Genomic DNA, 24,843 nt, shown 5'->3' with positions numbered 1-24,843 from the left:
CCATCCATCAGAACATCCATCCATCCATCCATAAATCAGAACATCCATCCATCCATCCATCCATCCATCCATCCATCCATCCATCCATCAGAACATACATCCATCCATCCATCCATCCATCCATCCATCCATCCATCCATCCATCCATCCATCCATCCATCCATCCATCCAGCTATCCAGCTGTTATAGTTCATTCGGTAATTTTCTGTATTTTTTCTCCTTTCTTTTATTTTCCTAACACAGCCACGGACCGGCGCCAGCAGGAACGAACTCCTAATCTACGTCCAGCGGTGCCGAGGCCTTTGGTCCAGGAGCTCCGGCTCTCCAAGTCCCTACGTCGTCTACAAGTTCTTCAACTTCCCCGATTATCCGACGGCCACCGTGGACGACAGCGGCGAGCCGGAGTTCAATGACCTCAAGTCCTACTCCGTCCTGATGGACGACGTCCTGGACCGGTTCCTGAAGACGGAGGGGCTCCAGTTCTACGTGTTCGACTACAAAGAGGAGCAGCTGGACGCCTACCTGGGGAAAACCCGAGTGCCGCTGCTGTCCCTGACCCGAGGTCAGGAGATCTCAGGTGAGATTTATGAGGGATTTACTGGAATTCAGGTAAATAAAACACTTAAATAATCCTGAGTGGAGTTACTCAGAGTTACTGGGCCAGACTTTAGAAAGGCTTACTGGGCCAGTAGAGCAGGGCCCCGATTTATGTTTGGGGCAGCCTGAAAATATTTGTATATTCTTTTTTAACAAATGCTTGTTTTCCAAACATTTTATCAAATATAAAGCTGTAGTATGAATAGTATATCCAATGTTCAAGTATGTAAAAATTATGAAGCTATACTAGATTTCACACTGCAAACACACAAAATCTTAGCAAGTATTTTTGGTTCAGTTTCTTGTGCAAACATCTTATTACACTTGAAATAAGTACCTTTTCAGAAATATGCAGGAGCTTGTTTTAACTCAATAAATCCTTAATTTGAATGAAATGGTGCTAAATGTTTTAATTTTTTCTGTGGTTGAAGTGAACCAACGCTGCTTGTTGTTGCTGCTCAGTTTGGTGTGGGGTTTTTCCAGGTATGTTTGAACTTGCTGATCCTTCTGGAAAACCCGCCGGCAGCTTGGACGTAACGCTGAGGTGGAAGTCCGCCTACAGTCCCTCTGTGGGGATCACCAGAGCTGCTGAAGAGCACAGACTGTTCCCAGAGCATCATGCTGGAGAACCGGTCGATCCTCATCAGGAACAGGTGAACGTTGAGGCGGAGAAGAAAGACGGATGGCGGGAAGATGTTGAAGAGATGCTGGAGGAGGAGATGGAAAAGTTTAGGAGCTCTGACTCTGCAGCTGTTTCTAAGGTCAGAACTTCACCTTTGGCATCTTTGAGTTCACAATCAATCTGCAGAAGACTGAAAGATGTTGTCGTCTGTTTTAACATTAGGTGGTACTTCCCACAATCAGAGGACAGAAAACGCTGGAGCGGGACGGATCAGGGGCCAAACGGGTCACGTTTGTTGATGTGACACCTGAAGAAGAAAAGGTGAGATCCGTGGGTTGGGGGGGCGTAGCCAATAGCAACTTACTTGGATTTAAAGTGGCAGGAGACCCTAAAACAACTCTGAGCAAACTAAAATTTCATTATCTATACAAACATGTAATCAACATGTTAGAACCTAGACCTGTCCTAACCTGTTTAAGGAAGCGCAATAGGTCACCTTTATTGCCTGATATTCAGTTGACGATATCGATTAAGCCACATTTTCTTCATCACAATGCTCCCATCGCTCTTTGTGAGCTTTAGCACCTCGACCAGTAAATCAAAAACAGGCCAAGCGTAGTGTTGTCCAGATTTGATACTGAGCAGAGAGACGGATGTTCTTTACTCTTCATGATGCTTCAGGCCTTCGTCTTTTATGTTCTGTGTATAAAAATGGTTTTTATGTTTCTTTCACAGTTTAATAAGTGGAGCTCAGCAGAAAGTGTTCCAGAGAAACTGAAGACGACGTTTTCACCTGAAGTTCAGGTAAACTCAAACATGAGTTATTCTAACAGTGACTCTTGTGAATGACTCGTCCTCACCCTGACCCGTTTGTCTCCACAGGTGGCGCCCAAAGCTCCTCACAGGACAGCAGAGGAAGGCGATGACGAGGAGGAAGAGTCTCATGTTTCCGAAGGGCAGCTGGTTCAGGGCGCGCAGCCCTACTCTGACGACTCCGACATCTCCGAGGAAATCATCGAAGGTTGGAATGTTGATCATTAAAAGCAGACTGAATGAATATTTTCCATATTTCAGGATGGGTTTGTTGACTCAATCATCACACTGCTGATGTTAGCATTGTTAATGGTCGCCATTAACAGTTAACAACATGCGCTCCCGGGCTCCTCACACAACGGAGTGAAAAAACTACAGCTCTAACCCCGCCTCCCACAACCTTACATCTCACACATGTGCAGTATGCCACTTAAAACTTAACAGGGTTCATTTAGCTTTTTATTTATCATAATTTCCAAATAAATTAAAAGAAATTGACATCCAGAAATTGCAGCGATGGAGCATCAGTCTGAGATGAATTCAAGGGCTTCGTCTTACAGAGCGAATAAAATCCAGCAAGTTTGATGCTTTACCATGTAAATAAAAAAAGATATTCCGACTTATAATACAGAAACACAAAAGCTTACCAAGCATTTTTGTTTAGTTTCTAGTGCAAATATCTCAGTACACCTGAACTGAAACAAAACTAACTTACTGAGGAAGGCAGTTACTTGTAACAGTTTCATCAGCTCTTTTTAGCAACTGTGAAGAACCGGTGGCAGTAGAGAATCATTTATTAATTCCCACACTAAATCACTTTATACTTGTAATTTGCACATAATTTTGACCATTTTTTCCCCAAGGTTTCCTTTTTTTACTTGAAAATTTGTATCTAAAAAATATCAGTCCAAGTTAGACAAATATTCACAGATATTCCCGTCTAACTTGGACTGGTAACCCCTACAATGCTATGTGAATTATGTGCACAAAATCTTGGCACTTATATATAAGATATCTGATTTTCTTTTAGAAATTTCTCTCATGATGCGGGTCTTAAAGTTTATTTATAATGGTCTTAAAAAGTCTTGAATTTAGTTGGTGAAGTCCCGCATCATCTGATGGGCACATTAACTTTATTTCCCTGATATTTCCTCAGAATAAATTTAAAGCAGACATAAAAGTTTAGTTTTTTGTTGTTTTGACTTGTTCCAGATGTGGAGGAAGCTCCAGCTGCTGCAGAACCTCAGGGAGCGTCCGACAGCGACGACTGCATCGTTCAGGGACAGGCAACACGGAGGAAGGTCAGTGAACGCCACATGATGTCATTTAACTAAGGGCGTCCAAAATGTGGCCTGAGATCCATCTGCAGCCTTTTTAATATTTTGTTCTGTCCTTTTTTTCAGGAAGCAAATGTCAGAATTTTACAATAAAAGATGTGGAAAGATGACGCTGTTTGCGTTTTAATTTTATTGTAAATGATTAATCTCAGCATGGACAAACACGCTGAGCCTAGATTAAAAAATGTTTCCAGCCAGAAAAAAACACAAGTAGCTCAAACCTTTTGCCTCATTTGTTAAAGCAATTATCCAAAATATGGATATGAACATTTGGCCCAATATCAATATTTCTATTAAGGCTGATAACTGATATGTACAGATATTATATGTAATTTTCTACTGTTCTGACACTTTTTGGGGAAAAAAACTACCAGAAACAGACGGCAACAATATGGACATAGACACTGATTGTTAATATTGGCCCAGTTTTATTTATCGTGCCGATACCGATATATTAAAAATGACTAATATTGGCCAATGCTGATGTTAGTACCGATATGTTTTTTAACATTTTGGACCTACAATTGCTTAAATATTACTGTTTCACTACTACATGTTTTATTAATTATTTTTAAAAATGTCACACACAGTATATTTTTGCATTTTAATTTCCAACTGAGCATTAAAATTCAGATTTGTAATTTAAAGGATTAAGGATGTTTTATTGTTACATTTTATTGTATTTTCTAACATTTTAAAACACTGAACTAACATGAACTCCAGCTTTTTAATTCAGTAACTGAAGTCTAATTTGTTTCACTGATAACTTTCATGACGAATGTTAAAGAAAAACATATTTTACACATAACAGCTTCAGTCTGTGACTTTGTGAACTGAACCATAAAGTTAGTTTTTAAATCCAGCTGCAGCTTCATTAACCTGATTCAGTGAAACGCTGTTTGGTTTTCAGCTGTGTGAGCGTGTCCGGGTGGAGGTGGTTTCTCTCAGCCTGACACCCGAGTCCCGGCTGGCGCGGGACGACACCGTGGTGCGTCTGTTTGTGGAGTACAACTTCCTGGATCTGCCCACCGAGGAGACGCCGCTGTCGCTACCCAAACCGCCGCTGGGCCGCAGCATCAACTTCAACTACAGCAAAGGTCTGTAACTCCTGGATCGTGCTGGTTCTGTTCAGGGACTCTTGAGTTTCAGTTTTCGTTTTGAGACAAATTCCAGTTTCTGAAGCTGAATTTAAACAGGAAGTTTGTTCTGTTAAAGATAGAAAATGGATCTAAGTCTATGTTCACACTGCAACCTGAAGTGACCCAATCCAACTTTTTGTCAAATCAGATTTTTTTGGGCCAAAATTAAAAATTAACTTTATATTTTGGCCCATCTGATGGTGTAATTTTTAAATATTAAATGACAGTTACTCAGTACTTGAGTAGACTTTTTACCAAATACTTTTTTACTCAAACGTCAGTAATTTATTCAATGGCTACTTTTTACTTTTACTTAAAATTATATTGAAGTAGTTCTACTCTTACTTGAATCTGATTTTTGGCAACTCTGCCACCTCTGACTAAAACAGACTCTGATTCATCTGAACTTTATCAAAATCTGTTTGTTTTGGTTGAAATTTGCAGCTCTGCATACTTGAATGTGCACAAAACCAAAGAGATTTTGTTTTACTTTCAAAAAAAGAATAGTTTGTACTGATAACCAGCAGTTAAAGTCGTTTAAATTTACATAATTTTACAAAAACAGATAAAGCCAACATGTTTCACAGTTTGAGAGCATAATTACAATCCCAGAAGAAATCCCGTTATGCTAATCGTTTGTCTGTTTGTAACATTTGTTTGTTGGCTTGTTTGTGTTTCCGTAGTGATTCCTGTAGACGCAGAGAACAACGCAGCGAGACGACGGCTGCTGAAGGAAGTCCTGCAGGGCCGAAACGCTCAAATGGAGAGGTCAGAAATATTATTATATTTAACTAAAACTAATAAATAACAAGAACTGGAATAGAGAAAACATTTCCATTAACTAAAAATAAATAAAAACAGTAATTAAAGGGGGGAAAAACTACAACTAACTGGAACAATACTGTGCGTTTATAAAACTTCTGTTCAGTATTCATTACCCATTTGATGTAAACATAATCACAAGACTTTGACCTTTTAACCAAAGTATGAAAAAACTAAAACTACTACTGCAACTAATAAAAACTACACTAAAACTATATGATATGTAGCTAATAATAACTAGCAAACCCACTCTAAAAACTAATTAAAACTAAATGAATTGGATAAATAAAAAGGTCACAATAAAATAGAACTACACTGTAATGAAAAACCCAAAACTTTTAAAACCTTGGAGGTCAGGAGATGAAAACGGTGAGACAGGAAGTGACATCAAGATGACTACCCAACTCTTCTGTCTCTAATCAGATTACATGGAATGTCTTTAGAATGAAATACCTTTATTGTGTTGTTTTTTTATGACAGAATATAATAATAGTGTAAATGTCTTCAGGGAAGTGAACATTTATTGGTTTTAAGTCTGTTGGGAGGAGCTTTGAGTTTAAACAGGTTCAACTCCATATTCATTGTGTTTTTCCAGGAATGTTCCTGTTTTTATGCATCAGATTGGTCTGGGAGTGTTTCAGTGTTCCGTTAATCTCTGACTTTCCTTCTTGGTTGAGTGAATAAAACATGATTCCTTGATGTGGCAGCATTTTCCTCCAGCAGGATCTGGAGATCAGATATGAAGGAAGGAAACCAGAGCCAGCTGTTAGTCTGCCAACGAAACAAAAGAAAAATCAGCAAACCTGCAGGCTCTGAGGAAGCTGCTTTGTCAAAGAGATTGATATTTAAATTTAAATGTTTAAAAACATTATCATGAGAGCCTCAGTTTGATCAGTTTCTAGTTTTAGCATGGAATTAGATTTTATACCTTCATCCAATAGTTAAATGTATGAAAATTTCAGCTCATACACTGTTCCATCTGATGCTATACTGAATTTCTCGAGACAACTGTTTGTGATTTTCGACTAGATTTTAAACCAATCCCACATTTCAGAAAGAGGGACAAATGTTTGTGTCACTCGCTGCGTTTCTGTTACACATGTGAGCAAAACTTTGTTTATATTCCGTTAATGTCAAAAAAACAAAACTTTGCAATTGTTGTGTTTTCATTAAATACGAAAATCGCACGTGAATAAGTTTGATGATGATGATGATGATGATGATGTGTCTGCCAACAGAATCCGGTTCACGGTGGTGAGCGAGCCGCCAGAGGAAGAGGAGCAGGAGAGGGAATGTGAGGATGTGGGCGTGGCCTACCTGAGGATCCCAGAGATCCTGGAGAAACGGGCGGACATGATGGAGGCCAGCCTGAGCGGTGAGCACACACACACACACACACACACACACACACACACACACACACACGCAGAGAGAGTAAAAGGATCATCTGATTCAGCTCCGTCATTAAGATCTACCAGTTACGATTTGTAAGGTGGACTTTGTGTTTCAATATGGCCGCTCTTCGCCTCAGCGGCAGTAACGTGGCAGAAACATGTTTATTTTTACAGGAAGTCACACATGTAAGATTTCATCTAAAATCAGCGTTACATGTAGCGCCTGCAGCTCTAAACTGAACAAATTGAAAATTATGTTAGCTTGTGGAAAGTAAAGTATAAATGATGTCTGTTTTGAAAACAACATTTATGGGCGCCGCCATGTTGAAATTCTGACTTGTTAATTAGAACATTGGTCTGATGTCAAACCCAGCTCTGTTCCCACTTCCCAGGTTTACTGGAAAGCAACATAACTCAAAGATCTGCACATTTTTATAGTCAGATGCCTGCTTTAATAAATATTTTAAAGATTTGAAGAAGATTGCAGATCTTTTTTCACCAATAAATAATTCTTCTTCCTGTACTTTTTGTGTTTTGCTCCAAAATCTGCAGCTCTGTCAGTCTCTTTGCTTATTTCTGCAGATGTATCTCCCCTCTGCTGCCCATTATCTCCATGTCTCTGTGTCTCTGCAGTGTTGGACGTGGAGGACAGCAGCCAGGTGGTGGGACAGCTGACCGTGTCCATGGAGGGATTCCAGGCTATGCGGGCCATCATGGAGGACCAGGACCTGGACTGAAGCTGCAGCTCTTGATTTCAGGAGGATTCTGGTCGCTGTTCTGTTGGTCCATCAGGATAAATGGAGAGTAAAGCGTCCTGGTTTTTAAACCTTCAGGAGAGACTTTGAACTGCGCAGTGGGAATCAATCAGAGTGATTCTTTCAGCTCCAGAGCCTCAGCTGACAGGAAGCTCTCTGTAAAAAAGATAATTTCTTAATTTGTTAGAATCTCTGATCCGTTTTCCATCTTCAGATCTCTAACTGCTAATCAGACAAAGTCAGGACAGACAGGATAATGTCTAACATGGCGTTCTGCATTTTCTGCAGTCTGTGGGCTGCTTGGACTCAGATTATCTGCAGAAGCTGCAGGTTGGAGCAGCTCCTCTGGCAGCTCAGCCTCTGGTGGTTCCTCCTGCAGCGCCGACAGGTGAGAAAACACCTGAATGTTTTACAGTTTCACTTCCGATGACGAGAAACAAGCAAAACAATGCCTCACTTGATTTCATGTTTTTATACCAGACTTGGCAAACAGTCTCACTCTGTGCCTTAAATTATTTTGAACGTAGATCCTTCTAATAAACGTTTCTTCAGAGTCCAAACATGTCTGTCCTGGAAAATGTTCTTTTTGAAATTTGATTTTCTTTATTTCAAGACAAAACACAAGTTTTAAAAACCGTGTTAAAGTAAGACTGGAGTATATTGTCAGAAAATCGTTTCATATCAGTTGATATCAATAATTAATATTTTATTTGTTTTAAAGATCTGAAATATAGTCGAACTGGCGATGTGAACTTTCCTCGTTTACACAGTTTCCCTCCACGCTGAGGGAAACTGTGTCCATGGATGGATTCCAGGCTAGGCAACTGTTGTTGCTAGGCAACCAAGGAGCAAGTGTGTTAGTTGATGTCACCAACCCAGCCTACATCTCCCAGAATGCTTTTGGTTCTGGATCAGAGTTCAGTGAATATTGCATAGATTTAATATTCAGTCAGAATATTCAATATATAGAGTTGAATATTCTATATATTGTGAGACATATTGATCACATGACTATCACAATTTATATTTTTATTGATTTACTGTCCAGCAATCAGTTTTAATGAAATAATTTAATCAGTGAACAGTTTTTTGGGGATTGTTTTACAAAGCTGTAGGAAAGTTTAGTGGAGCAGCGGTTTTCTTTTCCTCTGTAGAAAGGGAGAGTTGCAGATTAGGCTGCGTGCACACGTGTGTGTGTGTGTGTGTGTGTGTGTGTGTGTCAGGCAGCGGCGGCTCAGCGGGCGGCAGGATGTCGGCTGCAGCTGACTCGCCTCAGAACAGCAGCAGGAGAAGCAGAACCAGACGGAGGAGATCTGGAGCAGCAGCAGAACCCGAGCCGGACGGAGCCACTTCCACTGTAGCAGGTAAAACTGACCTGAGAAGTTTTCCTCTGAGAATAGAGCAGATTCAGTTGCTTTCACTGCAAAAGGTACTACTTAAATAAATAAAAGACTCAATAGCAAGAAATAAAATACAGATAAAGAGTTGAATAGTTGTAGTACAGTTCTGGTGGATTTGGTCCAGAATAAAATTTACACTACAAAGTTCTTGGAAAGAGTAACTGAAGAAAATGTTCTGCTAGATCTACTGTGGATTTCTCTGTAGCTCTGGAAGAACTGTTTGTGATCTCCAACTTCTCATCACAATTTTTTTTTTTGTCATTTTCAGTTAAATCTGCATTCAGTGAAGTTTGCAGACTAATTAAAAGTTAGTATTACCATAATGTCATTATTTATCCTTTATGGTTTTTCTGCTCTTAAATCCTCAGATTAAACATTTCTAATTCCCTAGTTATCCTAAAAAAATGTCAGAAATATTTTTTGTTTTATTTTCCTCCTTTTAAACGTTTCTCCAAACATCTTCCAAGGTTTATTTTTCTAATTGGAGCTGTTGCAAAGCTGGAAGAAATAAAAAAAATTAATGTTTTAATACAGAAAATTTAAATTTATGTTAATATCTGAAGGACTGTGAATCAAATCTCTGATTAAATAATAAATTCAACAGGATTTCTCTTTCCCAAAGCAAACCAAACTATCATCAGTAAACATAATCAGCCGTATTGATCGGAGGTTTTTTAGGAAATAAAGACAGCGTTCCTGGTTCTGGTGTCAATGGCGGCGGTGTTGTCTGAGCTGATGTTGCCATGACAACTGCCTGCTCTTTGGTGTGGAATCGAAGGACGATCAGCTGGTGCTGAAGGCTGAGCGAACCGCAGCAGCAGATCGTCTCTGAGAACAGTTTGGAGTAGTGACTCAAACAATCAACCAATCCACGATTAACTGTCGATTGCTGGTTTATTAATTTAAAATTAGTTCCAATCGATTAACTTCCGTTCAGACTACCTTTTAGTGTTGTAGTTTGGCCCCCGTCCAGCAGAGGGCGCCGCTGGTCATCCTTAAACGGAGCCAGTTGATCGATACAGAAATAAAGATGGCGGCCAGACCAGAACACGAAAAAGAAACGGCCCAAACTGAGTCCGGTGTTTGATGCAAAATGCACTTCATGCGGTTCGGTTTAGAAATATAAACACTCGACAAGCTGCTTAAGTGAAGTTTGATGCTCGGCTAATTCAGCCGAGCTGCTTGTTAGAGCAGGGTTATTAAAAGTTTAATAACATGTTGACGATAAGATCAATCAACTTTGCATCCCAAATTCGGAGTATTGATTATTGATAAGTCGGAATATGTTCAGCTGTAGACAGAACCCTGAGTTGCTATGATGAAGCAGCTGCTAGGTGCAGAACAAGATCACTATCAAACGGCTGGACTGTTAATGGAGAAAAGAAGAAAATGTATCGAGTAGGACATGAGATGAACAGATGAATGGTGTGAGATTTAAATTGAAACATTTTTCTTTCAAAGAATTCAAACAGGGAGTTTTAACACAGTTTCCCAAAGCAACTCCTGGTGGATGATCATGACTGAGTGGTGCTGAAAATCGCCTGCATTGTGTCATTGATTTTGGAGCAAAAAGCGTTTGTTTTAGGCGCAGCTTTATAACTGATATGTATATATTTGACCCTACATGGATTTGAAAAAATTATCTTGTGGTAACTTTCAAACCATCAATGGTAAAAAAATTATCAGTCAGGAGTGCTGACATGTTTTCCATACACTTTCTGCCCAATAAAAAAAGCCATGAGAGACAAAACAAAAACTTTAAAAATACGCCAAATTTAAAACTGAGAATAAAATGTCAAAAACAGAGGCTGAAAGTAAAAATCCTTAAAGGGGCCCTATGATGCAAAAAACACGTTTTTTTTGTTTTTTTTTGTGGTTTTGTTTCTTTTTACACTTTTATCCAGTTTAAATTAAAATGCAATTCAAAAATATTTTATAAAAATATTTTTATTTATATTATTATTGTAACAAATTTAATAAGTTACTGTTGAATAATAATAATTGGGTCTCAACTGCTTCTTAAAAAAAGCCCAAGCACTTAAAAAATATACCCACCTATTTTTTTAGTAACAAATTAGGCAGAAACGTTGTTCCTGTGTGACCTGACCCTGAAAAAGTGTGTGGTGGGCGTCCCAACCTTTCTCTACAGTGAAGGGTTTTAATCATGAGTGTGGATGAAGATTCCCGCTGGCTGGAGTGGGTAACCAAACAGTTTGAGACCATCGCTGGAGACGACAAAGAAATCGACATCGATGAGTTTAAAACTGCACTCAAAGTCAAAGAGGTAAGAAACAGCCAGAAGTCTTATAACAAAACCTGATTTTACCAAAGGGCAAAAAGACAGGGTGGTCTTCTACCAGATAAGGTAATCAGGGTGTAGAGGCACAAAAACACTGAAAATACAAGATTTAAATCCACTATTTGTTTCTTTCCCTGTAAAAATTAATTGTGCAAGTTGTTGGGCATTGAAATGAAGAAGCTGCTATTTTGAATGTTTGTTCTTGTTCTTTTTCCATAAAAATATCTGGTTTCCATATATTAAAATTTAAAGCTGAACCCAGAATAGTTTCTACGCCTTTTGGCTACGACAGGAACGTGCATAGCTCAACTATGCTTCTCAAAAAATTCCTTTAATCTCCATGGTAACCTTTCAGCTGTGCAAAACACTTGGTCGAACCCAGCTCCGCCTTCGAGATGCAGCTCCTCCTCAGAGCTTCAGCTTTCAAGCTTCTTTTTGCCTCACATAGCAGAGTCATATTAAGTCATATTTGATATGTGTAGAATTTTTAAAACGATTGAAGGTACCATAGTTACTTGATTGTGCTGTAAAATGGCACTATGTGGCTGGAAAATACATAATACTGCTTCTTTAATGATTTTTTTTCTAACTTTCTCACAGAAAGTTTGATGTCAGATTCTGATCCTGAGAAATATTCAGAAACATTTCAGTTCAAACTATGTTTATGCCCACAGTTTGATCTCCACCTGTACGGTTTGCACATCAAAGGGTAGATATTTCCGTTGTCTGCAGGGAGCACACAACCAAACTCATGCTGCTGTTGAAGGTTTTTCATATTAATGCTGCTTTATGATCATTTCCAGGAAGTCTTGTGTTTTTACAGTTTGTTCTGAATATATTTTACTTGTTTCCAGTCTTTCTTTGCCGAGCGTTTCTTTGCTCTGTTCGACTCGGATGGCAGCGGATCCATCAGTCTGGACGAGCTGCTCAAAGCTCTGAACCTCCTCATCCACGGCGACGAGACTGACAAGCTGCGCTTCCTGTTCCAGGTCTACGACGTCGACGGTGTGTTCGCACTATCACCGTAAACAGTGGAGGCAGGGAAGAGATGTATGACGGCGCATTAAGGCCTTTGTAGATATTAATACAGGAGGTGTAAATTTTAGCCAAAAACGTTTAGATTTATCTCAGATATGTTCTAGAACATGGGAATTTCTGACTTTGAAAAGCCAAAAACAGCCAACTTTTGAAAATCTAAAATTTTCATGTCTTTCTACATTTCTGAGAAATCTTAAAATTTAAAAATTTTTCTCACAATTTTTCCTTTTCGAGCTCAAAAATGTCCTTATTTTTTTTCTTGCACATTTCTAAGATTTATAATTTTTTTCTTGCAAATTTTCAGTTTTCAAAGTTCAGTAATTTACCTGTTTTTTTCTAGAAAATTTCTATTATTAATCTCAAAATTTAAATGTTTTTCTTGTAAATATTTCTACTTTTCGAGCTCAGAAACCTATAACTTTTTTCTAGAAAAATTTTGAGGTTAATCTCACAATTTTTTTTTTATCAGAAATTTTCAACTTTCGGAACTCAGAAATGTCCTTATTTTTTGTAGAAAATGTCTGACTTGATTTTATGTTTGCTAATTTTTTGACTATTCAGGCTCAGAAATGTCCTTATTTTTCAGGAAAATTTCTAAGATAAATCTCAAAATGTAAACGTTTCTCTTGCAAAGTTTTGACTTTTCAAGCTCATACATGTTCTTATTTTTTCTAGAAAATGTCTGAGTTTAATATCAAAATTTCCCATTTTTTCTTGCAAATTGTTAACTTTTGGAGTTCATAAATGTCCTTGTTTTTTCCAGAAATTTTCTGAGTTTCTTGGCAGAAATGTAAAATGTTGTGTTTGTTTCGTGCTAACAGGCAGCGGTTCCATCGACCCAGACGAGCTGAGAACGGTTCTGAAGTCATGTCTGCAGGAGAGCGCCATCTCTCTGCCAGAAGAGAAACTGGACGACCTGACACTGGTTCTGTTCGAGTCCGCCGACAAAGACAGCAGTGGCTCCATCACCTTCGAAGAACTGAAAGCTGAGCTGGAGAACTTTCCGGAGGTGATGGAGAATCTGACCATCAGGTGAGCGCGTTGTTTTCCGCTCTGTGATGTCATAAAGACGGGTGTTAACAGCTGTCGTCCACAGCGCCGCTAACTGGCTGAAACCGCCGGATCAGGAGCAGAAGAAGCCTCAGACGCCCCGGTACCTGACCCGGGCCTACTGGCAGAACAACAGCCGGAAGCTTCTGTTCCTGTGCGGCTACGTTCTGCTCAACCTGATGCTCTTCGTCGCCGCCATGTTGTACCACCGCAAAGGTGGCGGCTGGTTCATGCTGGCCAAGGGCTGTGGCCAGTGTCTGAACTTCAACTGCACCTTTGTGATGGTATGGCAGAAATATCGTCACCAGCTAGCACCTTTTCTACTTAAATATAACAAATACTGACATTATTTCTGCTAAGGCTGTTACGGTAGGTCAACAGCTGAAATGACTGTTTCAGATGGCAGAAAATGGAGAATGGAAGACGATTAGAGCCACTAAAAAAATGAATTAAATGCTGATTTTTACTCTGAATCTTGACCTTAATAATATAATTCTTCAGAATTCTGATTTAGTCTTAGAATTCAGAAATTTTCCTCAGAATTCTGAGAATGTTTTTTTAATTGTGAATTTTTTCCTCTAGAATTCTGTCTTTAACCCCAGAATTCTCTTTTTCTTAGAATTATTTTTTTCCTCACTTCTGAAATTTCTTATTAGAATTTTGACTTTTTCCTCAAAATTCAGACTTTTTAAATCAGAATTCTATTTTTTTTCTTCAAAATTCAGATATTTTACTTACTATTCCGCTCAGAATTTTGACATTTTTTTTCTCTCCAAATTGTGACTTTTTCTTTCATAATTATAACTTTTAGTCTCAGAATTATGACTTTAGACCCCAAATTCTTATTCAGTGTCAATATATATCAAAATCCAAATAAATAGCCAAATATTCTTAGGTGCATGTCAGATATGTTGCTTGTATATGAAAAATAATCACAAAATCTTTTCTTCCTTGTTACAGGATTTGTAAACCTGCACTTTATCCACACTGAAAGCCCATCTCAGATTTACTTGGTAGATTTTACGACTAGATTTGCCTGATGGTTTATAAATAGTTTTTATTCTGAGAAATGTCAGGATTCTGTGATTAAAGTCAGATTTTTTTCAATGACCTTAATCTCCTTTCTTAGAAAAAGCGATTTGTTTTTCTTTACCTGGTCATCAGGGGTCTGGAACCTGTGGCTCCTAAGCCTCCAGTGGCTCTTTGGACATTCCACAATGGCTCCTAATAACATGGCTGAAATAGTGAAGAACTAACTAATATTTTTTTATACCTAAAAGTACATTTTAGTGATCTATCTAATAGAACGATTGCATCGAATTTCCACAAAACACACACCAAGTAGGTCTGTCTAGGTTTAGGTTTAATGAGCCTCCAGCTCATCTGAATCAGTTTTCCTAGTTTGCGTTTGTGTGTTTCCAGGTGTTGATGCTGCGCCGCTGTCTGACGTGGCTCCGGGCCACCTGGGTCGTCAGAATCCTTCCTCTGGACCAGAACATCCTGCTGCATCAGATCGTCGGCTACGCCATCCTCTTCTTCACACTAGTGCACACAGCGGCACACATCATCAACTTTGGTACTCAGCATAAATATGACCTGCTGACCAATAATGAGTTTTTTCAGGGTTTCCTTGCATCCTTAAGATGTTGTATAAAGTCTAAAATCTATGTATCTAAATTAAGGCTTTAGGGGTTTTAAATTGATTTCTTAAAAGTAAGTTGCCTTTTAACATGTTAATCACGGATCTTAAATTTTGACTGTTTGTCGAAATAATACAAGAATAAAGTAATAATTATACAAGTCGTAAAAACATGAGAATAAAGTCATAGATTGAAAATAAGGTTGTAGTATTACCAAAATAAAGTCGTAATGCTTCGAGAATAAAGTCGTAATTTTGCGACTTTATTCTCTACTTGACTATTCTCGTACAACGTTAAATAAAATAATAAAATATTATTTTCATAATATTATGACATTATTATTTTTTTATTTTCTTACTTTATTCTCATTATTTTATTATTCATTTTAAAGTTTGAGTGGCATTCAGGCATATTCATTGTGTTTTTATGTTGTGATTGTGAGTTGAGGCGACCGTTAACTGACTGCTAGTTAACTGACCCTTGCTAACTATCTAGGTAGCTAGCTTGTTAGCTTATTTGCGTTTATCACGGATAAGTTAAAATCTTTCGCCAGTTTACTGGACAAAATTCGTACATTTCAGTGGAAATATAGATCTCAAATTATACTCATAACTATTTTTAAACGTTTTAAAATGTTAAATTTGAGTTGGTAAAACCTGCAGAAACTGTTTTTACAAGAAGCTAATTATACCTGTTGTTCTGACGCCGTGTATCTCAGCCCGGAAGTCGCAAAGCGGGGGGTTCAGTCTGTGGGAGTACCTGTTGACCACCAGGCCGGGGATCGGCTGGGTGAAAGGGACGGCGTCGCTGACCGGGGTCATCCTACAGCTGCTGATCTGCCTCATGGTGTTCTGCTCCAGCACCTTCGTCCGTCGCAGCGGACACTTCGAGGTCTGAATCTGTAAAAACTTAGCCTGGCCTTTGAAATCCTATTCCGCTCGGTCGATTAAAATCTCGCTTCACAAACAGGTTGGGCTTTCTCCCGTTTACAAGGATTCCCTCCAGTAGATTTTTTTTTTATTTTTTTTTTTACCGAGCCAGTCAGCAAACAGAAGAAAAATGTTGTGACTCATGACATTGACTTTCTTCGTCTGTCTGTAGTTTTTGTGAGTTTTAGCCGTTCAGTTTGTGATTGTCATACTTCCAAATATTTAATTAACATTATCATCCATCTTGTTCCACAGTGGAGGATGGTTGTTTATGCAATTTCTGGTAAACTTCATGGATTCCAACTGGCACTTTACACTCACCATGGCCAAAAACGTTGCTGAGTTGGTAACAGTGGGCTGTCTATTGTTAACTGCAAACATGCAGACATGACCTGGTGGTCTGGCCTGTCAGTCAAACCTCTCTCACGGGAGAGCAGAAGAGGACAGAGATTGATTTTTAGACCTTTGCCAAGTTAGATAAGATTGGGGGATAAGATCAGTTTCACTTGTCAGTTTTGGGCGATCACCAATCTCCCAAAATAAAGGAAATGAGCAAAGATTAATTGGTGCACCCCTATTATTAACGATAAAATATTCTCATTAATTGTAGTACCCTTCATCTGAACCCAAGTCACACAGATGAATGTGATTAGTATCACTGAACTGCTCACAGTGGCTGCATTGAATCATATTTTCAAATTTATTGATTCATCTTTTTTGAACAATGAAAAAAAATAATAAAAATAACAATCCAGAAAATAGACAGTTTTTTGATAAATCAAAATATTATGATAAGAAATTTATCACAATAAATGGTAGACAATAACATTTTCCTGTAAATGCCCACCCCTATTGGGTAATATTTAAAACTTCAACAGACTCCAGGAAGCAACAGCTCAGAAAAACTAGTTTGCTTCATGACTCTTTCAACAGCTGATTATCTTTGTACTTTTCTAATCTCTATCTGTTGTGTCTCTTCCAGGTGTTCTATTGGACTCACCTGTCCTACATATGGGTCTGGATCCTCCTCATTATTCATTGTGCAAACTTCTGGAAGTGGTTTGTGGTTCCAGGCTTCGTCTTCCTGCTGGAGAAGATCGTGGGAATCGCCGTGTCTCGTATCGGAGGCCTTTACATCGTAGAAGTCAACCTGCTGCCGTCCAAGGTGCACAAAACAAACATCCACTCCAGTGGTTTCCTGAAGTGATCGCAGGCAACAAAAATAAGACTTTTTATTTTAAAATCCTGAAATTTTTGAATTTTTTTTATCTGCACATGCAATAGTGAAGTATACCAAATACAGCAGTCATTTTTTTAGGTGTGCTTTTCCTCTTATTCACATTTTTCCCCTTCCTTTTTCCCTTTTTTCTGAATTTCATTTTTCTGTTCTTTTTATCCATTTTTCTTTCATCTTTCTACTTTCCAGTTTTTCCTTTTTGTTTCTTCTTTCCCATGTTCCCTTTTTCCCTTTTTTAAAAATCTTTTTTCGTCCTGTTTTTTTAATAGCACAAACATAATTTGTAATTTAACAAGTTCTGATATCTTTGGTTAATTTTAAATACATAGTAAATGTTAACCACATAAATCTGTTTTTGCTTAACAATATAATATAATTTGCATATGTTAAGTAGCAGAGATCAAACTGATCGTGTTTAAACCCATGTCTTCTTGCATTTCCCTGTATGCTCTCTGTTGCTGAATTAAACAGGTGACTCACCTGGTGATCAGGCGTCCCCAGTTCTTCCAGTTTAAACCTGGAGACTACATCTACATCAACATCCCTGTGATCGCCAAGTACGAGTGGCACCCGTTCACCATCAGCAGCGCCCCCGAGCAGCCAGGTGTGAACAGACATTCACCCCCTTTCTCATTAAAATTCACCTAAATCCTTTCAGGAAGTCAAACTTTTCTGAAGTTTAAATTCTCAGCAGGTCACATTCACAATTTTGAAATTTGTTTGAATTTTGTCACCAAATACATCAAATAAATGTACAGTTTTATCATTGTCTGTTCATGACCTCTGAGCTGCAGACACCATGTGGCTACATGTGCGCTCCATGGGCCAGTGGACCAACCGGCTGTACGAATACTTCAGGCAGCCGGAGAGCCAGTCGGTTTGTCCCAAGTGGCTGGCCACCAGCCTGAGAAAGCAGCGCCAGGAGAAGCGGCAGCAGGTAGGAACATCTGGACGCTCTGCAGGTGGTTCCAGTTGTACCCAGAACTGGGAAATTCCAACTTCCCAGCTGGGAAAAAATTTACGCAGTACATCTTTGAAAAGCAGAAGTAGAGCCTTCTGCACAACCAACAAGAATGCAGCAAGTGGTTTCTGTTTGATAAGTCAACAACAAAACACCTGTCTTTTCCAGCAGCCATTGTACGGCACATACAGCAGTAAACCAGCTGACCAAAGGAGCTGGAGCTCACTTTGGTTTGCTAGGTTATGGGTGGAACTCTGCTGGGTTTGACAGTGCCTGCTGATTTGTGATGTTATGGAAGTTTTTGAAACAAGTAAACAACAGCTAGATGTTTTTTTTAAATTGCTGTGCTGTTTTAGAAGCAATTGAGACCAAATTGTTGTTATTCTACAATAACTCCTTAATTAAATGAGTTATAACAACATTTGCTTTCCCTTTGGGATAATAAAGTATTTTTGAATTTTATTTGAATTAAACTGGACAATAACTGAAACAGAGTATTTATCACTGACCTCTGTGCTCCTCAGAAGAACCAGATGTTCCTCTCCTCAGAGTCACAGAAAGCCGTGGCTTCGAACCAGGATGACACCATCAAGCTGACGATGTTCCGGCAGAATGGGTCGCAGTCTGGATCAGCTTCGGACCCAGAGACTCAGGTGGAGTTTCCTCCAGAGAAGTCTGGGCTCACAGAGAGAGGAGAAGTCCCACCACTCAGAGAGGTCAGAGCTGCTGATTGGCTGGATAACAGTACTGGTTCCGAGACAGATCCGAAGGAGAGGAGACATTATGCTGGAGGGTTTTATGTTTGTTGTGCCTCTAGCAACCAAAATTACACACTGAAACACTGCAGCCTTTTAAAATGGTTCCTCGTTTAAAAGCATCCCTCTGTCAGAAAATAAGCTGAGTGCAGCATCGCTGTTCAGAGAAGATCTCAGATCTGAGCCGCTAAAGAAACACACCCATAGTTCTGATTAAAAATTGATTAAAATCTGATTTCACCTAAAGTTTAAATGTAAACAAGTGAAAAAATTATTTGGTTTATTAGTATCAGCTGACATCCATCCATCCATCATCATCCTACAAACATGTTTACATTACAGCATAATAATCTGCAATGAATCTGTACAGTGAATTGTTTTGCTGCAGTGTAAACTGTAAAACAAAATCCTGTCTAGTTTATTTAGACATTTTAACTCTCAGGTCTGATCCTCTGCTCCTTGTTTTACCTGCAGGTTTCTGCCAAGTCTGGTGAGAATCACAGATTCTGCAACATAAAGGTACCAATCTGATAACTCTGGTAAATCAACCAACCTCTGCACTGTTCATGTCGATTCAAAGTGTGAAGATGGATGTAAACCTACAGAAAATATTCCTCCCTATCTCTGCTTTATGATGCTTCTGTTTGGTGTTTAGATGGTTTACACAGTTATGCCAAACTGCTGCAGCTCATTTAAATTCTGTTTCATTACAACCAGAGACTCCAATATGTTTTATTAGTATTTTATATGATAGAGAAACACAAACGGCTGAATAACTGTGCAGTGTTAATAAGATCCAGTGATGTTGAAACATCACAAAAAGAGTATCTGCCAGGGCAGATGATTCTGAGTACAGATGCACCGATACGATATTGGTATCTTTATCGATCTTGATACTGAGAAAAATTCTAGATTGAGTATCAGTGACAATGTTCCCGATCTGTAAGAGCAGATCTATTCAGTCTAATTCTATGCTCTGTGTTCTGCGTGACACCGTGCTTTATTTATTTATTTTACCTTACATTTAAAATTCCTTATTACACTTTCTGAACCATTTGAAGGAAGATTTGTTGCAGTTTAATTTTAAGTTTGACCAAAGTAAATAAGATTGTTTTCATCAGTTTTAGTGTCCTTGTTATTTATTTTACATTGGCTGTTCTTCTCATAATTGCACTGACTGAACAAATTAAGGTTTTTACATGTTTGACCAAGCTTGTGAAGCTGTTGGTGTATTTAAGAGTTATCAAATAAATTGGTAATTCAGTGCATTTATGTCTGTTTGAAAAAAATAAGCATTTCAAGCCATCGGCCGATGCCAAACCTCAGATATCGGTATCAGATGTGAAGAAAGTGTATCAGTGCATCCTGAGTTCTGAGTGTGTCTGTTTTATGCGTCAGTGTTACGTAGACGGACCGTACGGAACTCCGACCCGGCAGATCTTCGCCTCGGAACACGCCGTGCTAATCGGAGCAGGAATAGGAATCACACCTTTCGCCTCCATCCTGCAAAGCATCATGTACCGGTGAGAAAACCTTCAAACACTCAGTCCATCCCCTGTCCTCTGGTTATACTGGTTACACTGGTAGAAAGCACACGGAGCTACTAATTAAACCATTTTACCATCCAGCCATCCATCCACTCTCTCTTTCTTCCACTGAAGTTTTTACTCGCCTCCACTTTTCCATTACATCTCTTTCAACCTGACCTCTAAAGCTGCTCAAAGGTCCGCTTGATGATCTTCATCATCTCCTATAATGAACATTGAATCCAGATTCAGAGCGGAGTTACCACATTTCCTCTAGGCAGGGCTTCCTGTCTGCTCTGATGTTAATGAGAGCCTCCATCCTGACTCTAACCCGGTTGTTGTTCTACCTCAGGTATCGCATGAGAAAGCACACCTATCCCAACTGTAGCTCCACAGGGTGTGAAAACGTTAAAGATAGCGACATGAGGCTGCGTAAAGTAAGAACACGTCATCCTGCAGTCTGTCCTGAGACATTAACATGTCCGATCTGATGTGGCGGACGTGTTTCCGTCTGCTTCCACTCTGCAGGTCGACTTCATCTGGATCAATAGAGACCAGAAGTCCTTTGAATGGTTTGTTAGTTTGCTGACCAAGCTGGAGATGGAGCAAGCCGACGGGGAGCCAGAGGGTGAGAGTAAAAAACTGTAGCTGGTCACAAAAAGATGAGCTGGTTGAGAACTAAACTGTAGGGCTGAAGAAAGAATGGATCCAGATGTTATCATGTTATGAAAACAATTAAAAAGCTTACAATTAATTGTCGATTAAAGATCTAATAAATTAAAATTAGTTTCAGTCCATTTACGTCTTTTAGTCTTGTAGTTTGGCCGCCATCCAGCAGAGGGCGTCGATGGTCATCCTTAAGCGCAGCCGTTAGGAACAAAGATGGCGGCCATACCAGAACGTGAAAGAGAGACGGTCCAAATAGAGTCCGGTTTGGGATATTAAAAAAAAAGCACTTTATGTAATTCTGTTTAGAAATATAAACATTCAAGAAGTTCCTTGAATGTTTATTTCGGCTGAATTAGCGCTATTTGTCACTTTAATAGCACTTATTCAGCCGAGCTGCAACGAAGGGTCAACTTCTCAATTAAAAACTACTGACGTGTTCCGAAGGTTAGAATATGATGATAGAAAAATGGAGTAGATGATAGAGAAAAGATGTAACATGATGGAAAAAACACGATGCCAATAATTAAGGATTTAACATTCCTTCAAGGCCAACCACAGTTCTGTATGAATATTTCTGTTCATTGGGGAAATAAGTGTTTCATATATTTTATTTTAATTTTTTAATTTTTCTATTCACCAATATGTATAACAGGTTCCTGTTTTGCTATATTTTACAAATATGTCTAAGTTTATTAATGTGAGAAAATCACAGTTTTCTGTTTATTCAGTCAGTGTTAATACAGCTGACAAAAAATATGATCAAATTTAGTGGGTTTTTTAAATTCAGCATATTCTAAAAAAGAACAAAAAACAGCCCTTTATGTTGTGGAAAGACAATCATCTCTCTTAACAAAAACGCGTAAACTCAAGTTTTTAAGAGAATAGCAGCTTATTGATTAAACGTTAGTGATAAGATCAGGCAGCTTTAGATGAACTGATACCTTGCATTCTTATCTACACCATATTTCATAATAAATCTGAAATAAGTGATGATAATTTGTTTTAACTGATAATTTGTTATATTGGTCTAATTTCACAGCACCAGCTCAGGTTTCATTGACTCATAAATGTCCATATTGTTGCATCGTTTTGTTATGAGTCTCATCTCCTCAGGTGAAGTCGGGTTTATTAACACAGCTGCTGTTTGCCAGGTCAGTTCCTGGAGATGCACATGTACATGACCTCAGCGCTCAGCAAGAACGACATGAAGGCCATCGGCCTGCAGATGGCGCTCGACCTTCTGGCCAAGAAAGAGGAGAAAGACTCCATCACAGGCCTGAGGACCAGAACTCAGCCAGGCCGACCCAAATGGGAGAAGGTGAGAATCCATCTGAGGATGATGATGATTCACATTAATCAAATTATTAGTTTATGTCTGACATCACAACCAAAAATGAAAGGTTTTGTTCCTGGCAGCCATTCCACTGTTCTGCAGCTTTTAGATTCACTTCTTCTGGATCAAATAAATGGTTAATGACCAAGCCTTTGTAAAAGTTGCTGACAATCCAGGCAGGAAGTTCAGCGTTTTGTTCAGGTGCGTCAGAGAAGCGATGCATCCAAAAGTTTCAGTTTGACCCTGAAGAACCAGAATTACCTTTACTTCATTGTGACTTTGATTGTCAAATTCAATTCATTTTAGTTATCTTTGAGTAAATATGCAAATATTTATTAGATATTATTAGTTAAATATTGCTTACTTTTTATTAGTAGTTGTAGTAGTTTTTTCATCCTTTGGTTAATATTTAGGTGCAGAATTCAAAGAGGTCAAACTATTGTATTGTGATCATGTACACATCAGTTGGATAATGAATACTTATTAGGAAATGCCATTAACAAAAATGTATTAAATTATTGTGACTGGTGTTTTTTCCAACTTTTGCTGTTTCCGTCTTGCGGAATACCATTAGTGCCGGCAGATGAAATATAGAGAATGATTTGCTGACAGCTGACGTAAACTGCCTGCGTAGGAAGAAAAAAATCCATTTCACATCAGTTCGAAAGGCTAATAAGTAGAGTCATTACACGAAAACAAATAAAATTATATCTATAATTTTAGTATATTTTAGTTTATAAACACATGATAGAGTTCTAGTTAGTTATAGTTTTTCCCATTAATTACCGTTTTCATGTATTCCAGTTAACAAAAATGTTTTCTCAGTTTCAGTTTCTGTTAGTTTAACTATAATAATCTTAGCCAGCAATCCAGTTTTATCTGTTAAAAAAAATCTGTTGTTTTCATTCACAGAATGTTTGAAAAACAACAAAACACTTGTCTTTTCCAGCAGCCATTATACAGCGGTAAAACCAGCTGACCAAAACTGCTGGAGCTCCGCTTGTGTTAACAGGTAACGGGCTGGGCATTACTAGGTGAGGGGCCACGCCCAGCCCTTGTTGATTTTGTTGTGGTCAGGAGGTTTTTAAAACGGCTCATTTTCCAGACACCAAAAAACATGAACTTATTGCTAAAAGATAGATGGGTGTTTTTTATAAGCAGATACATTGTTTTTACAAAATGGAAGTATACAAAGTTCACAATGTGGATTTTGCACAATATGTCTCCTTTAAGTGCCTTGTTTGAGCGGTTCATCCAAGAACCATTTCTTAATTCAGTCCAACCTGGTCACGAAGAAAGTCATAATATTCCTGCAATACTACAACTGTATTCTGATATTATTTCGACTTTATTCTCATAATAATATTACTTGCAATTTTGACTTTATACTCATAATTTTTTTTAATACTCTAATACTCCATTGTAGTGTGTGAGAGTTTTCAAAACATAAAATTTTGTTACATCTCAGTTCAATTTGTCCCTGCTATGGAATACTATTTTACTGTTATAAGTAACAGTAAAATATGATGTCATATTGAAACTGTCTTCTTAGTTCATTTGTAGTGTACATTTATCTCCAAGGTGTGGTGCTGGAAAAGATTGAAAACTTACCTTGTAAAATTCTTGAATTTTGCTGCGGGGAAAGTGAACAAACCTTCATATGGTCTTCTGTTGTTTGTGTTTCCGTTTGTCAGGTTTTCCAAAAACTGTCCGAGGAAAACAAAGGAAAAGTTCATGTGTTTTACTGCGGCGCTCCAGCTCTGGCTAAAGTCATCAAAGCTCAGTGCGAACACTTCGGCTTCAACTTCTATAAGGAAAATTTCTGAGGATGTCTCTGTTGATTTGGTTTTATATTTCTATGAGGACAAAACCTGACAGAACACCAGCTAAAGGAAGCAAACTGCAGTCCCACTAAAAATTTAAGACTTATTTAGACTCAGAGTTACGTTTTAGTTAGATTTAATGTAGGGATTCGGTTATGATGCTTACTGTAAATGGAATGTCTCTATTTGTATCTCAAAATATAAGTCATAATTGTTGGAATTAAAATGTATTTCTTTTCTATTTAAAAAAAACATGAACCATAAATCTCAGAGTCAGTCATTTGTTACAGCTAGTCTTTGTTAAATTCAATAAATGGATAAATTACACACATTGATTCAGTCTACTTTAAGCATTTCTTTTTCTGGTATAATGCCTTGTCTAATTCCTTGCAAAGCTGTCATTCTAGTAAGCTGCCTACAACACACTATCTTCCACACTTTTTCTTTCCACTCAACTTTCTACCTCTATGTTTGAAATAGCACAGTAAAGAACAGCTTTTTGAGCAATGATTTTGAGCAATGATCTGTGGTGACTCACCCTCATTTTGAAAGTCCATAGCATATTTTTTGTAATCCACAAATAGTTTGAGTGTATATCTTATGAATTGTATTACTAAAATAAAGTAACTTTTAACGCTAATCTAATTATTGGAATTGACTTGGATCTATCCATATGTATGTTAGTTAAAATAAACTTTTTTTGT

General features: G+C 38.3%; 2 protein-coding genes and 1 long non-coding RNA gene across 4 annotated transcripts in view; 2 read left to right on the top strand and 1 right to left on the bottom strand.

Annotated features, from left to right (window-relative positions):
- Nucleotides 1-8,039, top strand: part of rpgrip1l (RPGRIP1 like) — a 26,385-nt gene extending 18,346 nt beyond the window's left edge. Inside the window, exons 17-26 of the mRNA XM_015045272.1 lie at nucleotides 244-577; nucleotides 1,081-1,358; nucleotides 1,442-1,540; nucleotides 1,955-2,023; nucleotides 2,102-2,240; nucleotides 3,245-3,333; nucleotides 4,280-4,466; nucleotides 5,192-5,276; nucleotides 6,569-6,705; nucleotides 7,358-8,039. Of these exons, the coding sequence (XP_014900758.1) occupies nucleotides 244-577; nucleotides 1,081-1,358; nucleotides 1,442-1,540; nucleotides 1,955-2,023; nucleotides 2,102-2,240; nucleotides 3,245-3,333; nucleotides 4,280-4,466; nucleotides 5,192-5,276; nucleotides 6,569-6,705; nucleotides 7,358-7,461 (1,521 nt within the window). The 3' untranslated portion in view covers nucleotides 7,462-8,039. The remainder of the gene's footprint in view (nucleotides 1-243; nucleotides 578-1,080; nucleotides 1,359-1,441; nucleotides 1,541-1,954; nucleotides 2,024-2,101; nucleotides 2,241-3,244; nucleotides 3,334-4,279; nucleotides 4,467-5,191; nucleotides 5,277-6,568; nucleotides 6,706-7,357) is intronic.
- Nucleotides 7,946-11,022, bottom strand: LOC106955224 (uncharacterized). The gene is made up of 2 exons (XR_001426527.1): nucleotides 10,935-11,022; nucleotides 7,946-8,869 (listed from the first exon to the last, which is right to left on the bottom strand). It is a non-coding gene; the product is annotated as an uncharacterized LOC106955224 (long non-coding RNA).
- Nucleotides 8,136-24,843, top strand: nox5 (NADPH oxidase, EF-hand calcium binding domain 5). Of its 2 annotated transcripts, XM_015045274.1 has the most exons (17): nucleotides 8,136-8,843; nucleotides 11,029-11,163; nucleotides 12,033-12,183; nucleotides 13,038-13,248; nucleotides 13,313-13,550; nucleotides 14,689-14,842; nucleotides 15,625-15,797; nucleotides 16,818-17,000; nucleotides 17,544-17,676; nucleotides 17,867-18,009; nucleotides 18,558-18,749; nucleotides 19,263-19,307; nucleotides 20,187-20,311; nucleotides 20,667-20,751; nucleotides 20,843-20,942; nucleotides 22,135-22,301; nucleotides 24,011-24,843. In XM_015045274.1, the coding sequence occupies exons 2-17, from the start codon at nucleotides 11,044-11,046 to the stop codon at nucleotides 24,140-24,142; spliced, it is 2,352 nt and encodes a 783-aa protein (XP_014900760.1). In that variant the 5' UTR covers nucleotides 8,136-8,843; nucleotides 11,029-11,043; the 3' UTR covers nucleotides 24,143-24,843. The 2 variants fall into 2 exon arrangements, with proteins under 2 accessions (XP_014900760.1, XP_014900761.1); XM_015045275.1 differs by lacking the exon at nucleotides 8,136-8,843 and having other exon boundaries at nucleotides 10,954-11,163; nucleotides 18,558-18,686.

The sequence above is a fragment of the Poecilia latipinna genome, unplaced genomic scaffold (genome assembly GCF_001443285.1).
Source record: "Poecilia latipinna isolate Pla-1442-1.1 unplaced genomic scaffold, P_latipinna-1.0 Scaffold718, whole genome shotgun sequence".
Lineage (NCBI taxonomy): Eukaryota > Metazoa > Chordata > Actinopteri > Cyprinodontiformes > Poeciliidae > Poecilia > Poecilia latipinna.
Note: the sequence above shows the minus strand (reverse complement) of the source record. Positions and strands in the feature narration are given on the sequence as shown.

Excerpts from the sequence above, each read along its gene's own strand:
- nox5 (XM_015045274.1), top strand. The coding sequence starts at position 11,044 with ATGAGTGTGGATGAAGATTCCCGCTGGCTGGAGTGGGTAACCAAACAG. Across the intron at positions 11,164-12,032 it reads CTGCACTCAAAGTCAAAGAG|TCTTTCTTTGCCGAGCGTTT; the intron begins GTAAGAAACAGC and ends ACTTGTTTCCAG. Across the intron at positions 17,677-17,866 it reads CAGCGCCCCCGAGCAGCCAG|ACACCATGTGGCTACATGTG; the intron begins GTGTGAACAGAC and ends TCTGAGCTGCAG.